A 7856-nucleotide genomic window follows, 5' to 3' on the forward strand; every position below is an offset into this window, starting at 1 on the left:
TAGAGACAGGGTTTGACCATGTTGGTCAGGATGGTCTCCAACTCTTGACCTTGCCATCTGCCCGACTCGGCCTCCCAAAGTGCTGGGATTATAGGTGTGAGCCATGGCACCCAACCTCTCATTTTCTATCGCATAAATTCAGTGTTTATGGTTATTAGAACATGGTTTTCACGTAAGCTTTGGTAGTCTAGGAACAAAAGCAAATTGATAAAGTTTAATAAGGTTAAACATCTTATTTAACACTTTTCAGGCATTTAACAGTGCCAAGTACACAAACATTTGGCCAGTTACATTACTACTCTGTTCACCAAAACTAGCCTAGATTATCTAATATTCTGCCATTGAATGATATAAGTACTTATTCTAGAATGAAATTTCATTTCAATGAAATATTTTTTATTTTTTTCAATAAAATATTTTAAAATTCAGATTTAGAGAAATGTGAATGAGAGTTTTATCCCAAGGACATTTAAAAACATTTGTAATATAGCTTTAAGGATTTCTCTGTTAGATCAAGGATAAACATAAACATATTTTTTAAAGACTAGAAATAGGTAGAGACCATTCAGGACTCAGCAGGTGGAGAGAGGATAGCTAGAATGAGGAAAGACAGCAGTAGTTGTGATCTGTGTGACCTGTATTCCCTTAACTCACCTGTAGTTCTGTTCCGAAACACCAATGTGGAAGATGTCCTTAATGCCCGAAAACTGGAGCGAGACTCGCTTCGGGATGAGTCCCAAAGGAAGAAGGAACAGGACAAACTGCAGAGGGAGAGAGATAAACTAGCCAAGCAGGAGCGCAAGGAAAAAGAAAAGAAAAGGACACAGAGAGGGGAGCGGAAGCGATAACCTTGGCTTACTCTGTTCTTTTCCCCCAGGAACTTGATCAAAGGGAGAACTGGTTGTGTATTTAAGAGAAATGAGAGTGCACTGCAAAGTAGTTTCCCAAGGCATTTCCCTTATTGTTTACATGGTCAAAAGGAAAATCACAATCACTTCTAAGTATAAAATCTGCTATGTTTTGGTGGTGTGGGAAATCAGATTATAGTTGATGACTGTACCAAAGATCTGGAATAGGGGCCACCTTTATATTTTAATACTTAAGTCCTGTGCTCCATTTGGCCACTTTGAAGTCTTCCCTCACTTGGGATAAATAGCAGGAGGATTCAGAAAGGTAACAGTTTTCATCCAGGAGCAGAAACATCATCAGTCCCTCTCTGAGATGAAATGGGGGCATGCACATTGCTTTGGAGGCAGTATTCAGCTGTAAATGTAGTATTGTTTTATGGCTGAAATAGAGAGCTAATGAAGAGCCCTATCTGGATCCAGATTTTATGTTAACATGGCAGCAAAATATTTGGGAGATGTTCTAGATCTGTTTTTTTTTTATTATTATTAAAGTTTCAGCTTATGGGAGGAAAAGAGGTATCTTTTAAAATAGAGATAGTTACATATTTTTCCTCATCTAGGCTGTGATATTTTAAGGATGTGTCACCATTGGGTACAAGGATATCATTGTTGGCTAGATTCATTTTTTATAATCATGTATCCTCTTGAGTGTTGGTAGGGATTTTAATACTGATTTTTCCCTAAGACATGAGTATTAAGAAATGGTAATTCCTGGTTTAGAGAAACTGGAGAAATCACCCTTTTAAGGAAGAAACACTGGAAATCTCTGCTAACACCAGGATATTTAAGAGTATACATATTAGATACTCAACGCATTTATTGAATGAATGAGTGAATGGAAAAACGGGGAAAGTCAAAAGTGAGTAGAAGCTCTCCCATTTCTACTTTAGTCACAAACCACATTAAATTGTAAATAAGTCCCTTCCCTGCTTGACTTCAGGCAGCAGACTGTCTAGAAGCCTAAGGACAGCAATTTCTCTGACAAAACAAAGTAGATATATTATACCAGAGGTTGGCAAACTACTGCCCATGGGCCAAATTTGGCCCAGTCTGTTTTTGTATGGTGCAAACTAAAAATGATTTTTACATTTTTAAAGAGTTATAAAAGAAAAAACAAGTGGTCTGCAAAACCTAAAATATTTACTACCTGGCCTGGCCCGTTGGAAGAAAAGTTTGCCGACCTCTGTTTATATACCATTAACTATGAGATTAACAAAAACTTTTACCTTTATGCAGAAGGTTAAAAAAGAAAAAGCATGGTTAAGGAAAAGGGGATGTGTTACCTCTTCATATACTCCTATAACCGTGGCATTGCAAAAAATAAAAATAACCACCTTTAAAAAAAATAAACCTTATTTAAGTTGCTGTCTTCTGACTTACTTTCATTCCTTCTAACCTACCCATGGAAAAGAAATATGTGTGAGTAGTTACTTAGGAATGTGTTGATTTTTATTTTATGCTTTGATTAGCCCTATAATGTATATTCCACTAGTAGAACCTCTTCCTGGAATCCATAAATTCTCTTTCTCAATTTTCCTTTCTGTGAAGTAGGAATTAGATCAGAAAGATTAGCATTTTTTTGGGAACATCAGGAAAATGGCTTTGAAGTCCTTTGAAGTACTATTAGAGTCTTAGTCATTTATGTGGTGGTAGCAATAGGGTATGATAGAGCCTATTTTAATTTAGTAATCCTTATTTTGGGATTTTGGGTTGTTCTCACCTTGATCTTTGTCTCTGAAGGAGTCAGGTTATATCCACGGACCCCTGAAGGACTTGTTTCAATTTGTTAGTTCTTTCTTCTGGGACTCTACTATGTACGTCACAGTTAAGTATACTCTCAAACTAATGCTTAAACAGAAAAAAGAGGATCAGCTCATTAGGCTTTGAGTTTGGTTATCCACTTGACTCAGGTGCTAATAAATCCTTTACATCTAAAATGTTCAGTATTGCAAAGGGCAGATTTTAAACAACCATATCTTCTTGAGTTTTAGGCCAGGTTTGGATTTCAGTCATAAATTCCCAACCCTCTAAAACTTTATAGTAGCAGATTATTCAAGTGACAAGGACACTGATAATAACTCAAGGTAATTTTGCTTTTTCCATTAAAAAAATGAGTACACCAAGTTCTTTTGGATTAGAAATGGTGGGAGCATCAGTTTTACGTTTCACTGCAAGTTTTGTAAAAATTTTGTAATGTTTTCATACGTTGTAATTCAGAAGTACAAGTACATAAGAACCATCCGTTAAGAGGATATACCATTGAAAGGGACAACCAACTAATTAAAAATTTATGTATTGGGTGATACGATTGATTGATAGATAACCTATTATCTATTGGGTGATATTTCAAAGAATTTTGTTAAGTGTTTGGTTCTTATTAATGGACTGGTATTTCATTTCTGACTAGTATCATGTAAAGGCATCTCTCAAATTTTTATGCTGGTTTACCTAGATTAGCATAAAGATAGAGCAAACATTTCATTCTTTTAAGGAGATCAGGTTAGATCCATGGATATCTAAATGGCATTGATTTATAAACCAACATTATTACTTGTGTGTTAATAATGAAGTCTAAAATTTAGCATAAGTTCTTAAATGAAATTCATTTGACTTTCTGATATGAGTGACTCTTAAGGTTAAGAACTAATATAAATTTAGAAAAACGAAACCAAATGTCTTCAACAAAGTAATTTATTTTTTTTCCTGAGAGACTAAATTCAGTACAGTATTTTTTTCATAACATCCAACATATCTTATGTTAAACTTAACCACTTTCTATGCAGTGACTGTGGTGAGGTGATCTATTTTATTTGACTACCCTCAAAGTAATTCATCTGGGTAGTTCTAAGGCTTATCAGTGATCAAAATGTTTCTCCCTACAGTTACTCCTGCATTCTCAATCAGTTTCTTCTGCACATCATCTAAAGAAAATTTATGTGGTATGATTACACTCTTTTTTTTTTTAATACCAGGATTTCTAAAACTAAGAAAAACACTAACATTTAAAACATCAGTGTTTCTAGTCAAGGATATTTCAATTAAATTTCATCAGTACATTATAGTTTAACTCATGCGAGAAATGTTAAAACCCAAGATCTTCTGAGTCACATAATACCAACATTTCATATCAATGAATAAATTACTCGAGTTCCATACAAAGATACTAAGTGATGAGAAACAGAAAAAGCTAAGCTTTCAATAATGTTTTTTAAAAAATACAGAAGCAAACTAATGAACACAACTACACAAAATATACACTAACCAACTGCAAACTAAACTAAAGATTAACCTTTAAAAAAAATACATCTTAGAACTTCGTGATACCCTCAAAAGGCAGCAAACTAAGGGTATTAAAACAGTAGTCATTATTTTAGTTACTGCATCAAGTCTAAAATATCCAGATAAAGGAAATGTTTTATGATTCAATTTAAATAACTTTAAAATGGGAAACATTTAATAATTGATAATATAATTAAATTTTAAAGAATATACACAAATGATCTGAACAGGTTTTATATTCAGTAACTTGCATGGTTTTTACACAGGCACTTTTATCATTAATTTAGGAGAATCAGATGCATCTCCCTCCATATACTTAGGCGTTAATATTTCAAATTTATAAATATGGTAGTATTTTAAATATTAAATTTTTACATGAATATTGGGTTTATCCATATTTTCCTTTGTTCCCTAGGTATTATCCAGTTTTGTAAGGAAAAAATTTTATATCACAATCAAAACTTGTCTTGGTTACTAGGCTGTAGCCATAATTGGGTTACAGTTACTTAGGTTCATTATTTGGAATTATACTTACTAAGACAGACCTAAATGAAACTTATCTCCTATAAGAATTTCACATTTGCATTTACCTGCACTACAGAATGGGTTTAAGCATATTTTAGTTGTTAGGAAATATTTAATTTACTTAAACTTGTTACCTGACTACTCAGAATTCTGAGTAGTCAACTGTACCTTTGAGTTCACTTAAAACTATATCTGATTCATATAAAAGATTTTTAAATAGAAGTTAGACTTCATTAAGGTATTGGTATTAACTTTAAATCTGAAAGAAAACATACCTAAAGTTTGACAAGTTCATTAAAAAATTTTTAGCATGTCTTGATATATTTATCAGCTTTTTATTCTTTCTGCTGGCATTTCCTTAATGTTTGTTTGTTTCACCTCTCTGGTTCATTGGATTGCTACTATTTATGCCTTCAGGAACTTTATCTTCACAGTTTACTGTATTTTGTAAAGCCTTTACCACATCAGCTGTACTGGCTGTTTTTGGCAAGGTCATCTGCAGTGCACACCACAGGGTAGTGCGTGTTTTCCGAGTAGCCACACACATCTCTTTAATTGCTGAAGCAAGGGCAAAAACATCTGTAAAAGAAACATTCAGGGTCATTTCATATTAAATACCATTTAAATGCCTGTTAAATCTTACAAAATCCAGTGCTCTTGCTACTAAATGACCAACTACTATTTTTGTTAAAAAAAAAAAAAAGTTATTGATTGACTCAAAGTCCTGTCCTTTATCATTAAAATATTTAAAGGTATTGATACTTTATTTCTGACTTGTATGATAGTGACTATACTTTGAGTAGAACACAGACTATCTTGAAACAGTTATAATAGACAAAATAAAATGGAAATACTTTTGGAGTAAATAACGTGGAGATTATTTACCAATTTATTCTATAGGTAAGTGTTAATTTTAGAAATCTAACCATTCAACCTCAGAATCTCATTTCATCAATACCTAAATTATCATACTGACTTATCAAAAGAATATGCATTAATATTTGTACCTCTGTCATCTTGACGTCTAGGAACTCCTTGCCTTTGCCGATTGGAAGCATTAACAATTTCATCCTTTCTACGTGACTGTACAATGTGAATAGACTCCAAGTGTCTATCAAGAGCAGTAGAGATATTGGCATGAAGAAGAGAGCTCCGAAGACGTTCCATTTTGCCTAGTAAAGTCACAACCTGAGGGAAGCATTTTAATTTTTGATAAGACATGGAGCCACATTGTTCTGCCATTAAGTAAAAACAAATCTTCAATGAAGCAGAATAGAGATGAGAGCAATAATATTCATTCACTAAATAAATGAATGCTTACTGTGTCCTAACACCATGCTAAGGGAAACAAAGGAAGGTGTTTTCTATCTACTTGTCTATGTTAATTCTAAAAATATTTGGTAGTTGATTACTGAGAATAAGCTCAATGAAAATGTTAAATATTCAAACATTACTATGTCATTAACAGTGCTAATACAAGAGTTGATACTGTTTTTGACAAATTAGAGACCAGCCTGCAAACAGCATTGTTAGGAAGTACTGTAATCTAATGGAAAAGGTTTTTCAGCTAAAAAGGGAAGTACTTGGTTGATTAATCCTGATCTCAACAAGTCCTTAATTTTTCTGGGCCTCAATGTTCCCTTTTTGGAAATCAGAAATATTCAGATAATAATACTGACTAGTGACAGCTTTAAGGAATCCATAATATAGAAAATATTGATTTATGAAATCCGGTGGGTTTAAAAAAAAAAGAAAATATTGATTTAAATTTACATTAAAATAATACAAAATGACTCCTGTAACTGTTAAAACTGCTAAAGAAAATTAGGATGCTTCTCAATCCTCTGCTTAATGAAACTTTAAAAAAGGCACTGAATATATTAGATCAGTAGGGGGAGTATGTTTCATATGCCTAATTTGTTTAAAATTCAAAACTTGGAAAGTCTATGGAAAGTTAACTTTTTGAATAATTGCAATTTGAAGATCAAGTAAGTACAATAATTGTCTTTGGGAGTTAAATGATTTAACAATTGACATTAGAACTGGTGTTCACTGACTGGAGAATATAGGGGAAAAAAGCTTCTCAAGAAACTAATGGCACTGGAATTAATGTTTTTCTAACCTCACACTCATATAAAGTTTCTTTGGAATAAGTCTATTCCAGATGTTAAATATTTTCCTCTCAACTGTATATCAGCCAGATCCTTCAAGGGAAAACAAAACACTCAAAGAAACCTCCAGGGAACTACTAATTATTTTTAAATAAGACAATCATTTTGAGCAAATGATAAGAGTAAAGAAATGTGTACAGATTGGGGTTGGGCGCGGTGGTGGATCACACCTGTAATCCCAGCACTTTGGGAGGCCGAGGGAGGCGGATCATTTGAGATCAGAAGTTTGAGACCAGCCTTACCAACATAGTGAAACCCTGTCTATACTAAAAATACAAAAAATTAGTCGGGTGTGGTGGTGTATGCCTGTAATCTCAGCTATTCAGAAGGCCTAGGCAGGAGAATTGCTTGAATCTGGGAAGCAGAGGTTGCAGTGAGCCAAGATCTCATCAGAGTGAGACTCCATCTCAAAAAAAAAAAAAAATTTGCACAGCTCATTTTTAATAAAAATATTTTTTTCAAAATTCTACAAAGCTAGCAAACTAGAAAATAGTAATTGTTTTTTTCTTACCCTCTGTTATTGAAATAATGTGGCTAAGTATACATAAAATAAATTTTTTTTTGAGACAGGGTCCCACTCTGTCCCAGGCTGGCATGCAGTGGCATCATCTCAGCTCACTGGAACCTCTGCCTCCCAGGCTCAAGTGATCCTTCCACCTAAGCCTCCTGAGTAGCTGGCACTATAGGCACATGCCACCATGCCCAGCTATTTTTTTTTTTTTTTTAAGACAGAAAAAAAAATTTTTTTTGAGCCTGTCCCAGGCTAGAGTGCAGTGGTGCAATCTTGGCTCACTGCAGCCTCTGCCTCCTGGGTTCAAGTGATTCTCCTGCCTCAGCCTCCTGAGTAGCTGGGACTACAGGCACACACCACCATGCTCAGCTAATTTTTGGTAGAGATGGGGTTTCACCATGTTGGCCAGGATGGTCTCAATCTCCTGATCTTGTGATCCACCTGCCTCGGCTTCCCAAAGTG

General features: G+C 34.2%; 2 protein-coding genes across 3 annotated transcripts in view; one reads left to right on the top strand and one right to left on the bottom strand.

Moving 5' to 3' along the window:
• Nucleotides 1-2274, top strand: part of CCDC43 (coiled-coil domain containing 43) — a 14894-nt gene extending 12620 nt beyond the window's left edge. For both annotated transcript variants that reach the window (XM_017549387.2, XM_017549385.2), the window contains one exon: nucleotides 661-2274. In XM_017549387.2, the coding sequence (XP_017404876.2) occupies nucleotides 661-697 (37 nt within the window). In that variant the 3' untranslated portion in view covers nucleotides 698-2274. The remainder of the gene's footprint in view (nucleotides 1-660) is intronic.
• Nucleotides 2275-4610: 2336 nt separating this feature from the next.
• Nucleotides 4611-7856, bottom strand: part of MEIOC (meiosis specific with coiled-coil domain) — an 11875-nt gene continuing 8629 nt past the window's right edge. Inside the window, exons 4-5 of the mRNA XM_017549332.2 lie at nucleotides 5720-5900; nucleotides 4611-5291 (exon numbers count right to left, since the gene is read on the bottom strand). Coding sequence (XP_017404821.1) covers nucleotides 5071-5291; nucleotides 5720-5900 — 402 coding nt within the window. The 3' untranslated portion in view covers nucleotides 4611-5070. The remainder of the gene's footprint in view (nucleotides 5292-5719; nucleotides 5901-7856) is intronic.

The sequence above is a fragment of the Cebus imitator genome, unplaced genomic scaffold (genome assembly GCF_001604975.1).
Source record: "Cebus imitator isolate Cc_AM_T3 unplaced genomic scaffold, Cebus_imitator-1.0 Scaffold217, whole genome shotgun sequence".
In the NCBI taxonomy this organism is placed as follows: domain Eukaryota; kingdom Metazoa; phylum Chordata; class Mammalia; order Primates; family Cebidae; genus Cebus; species Cebus imitator.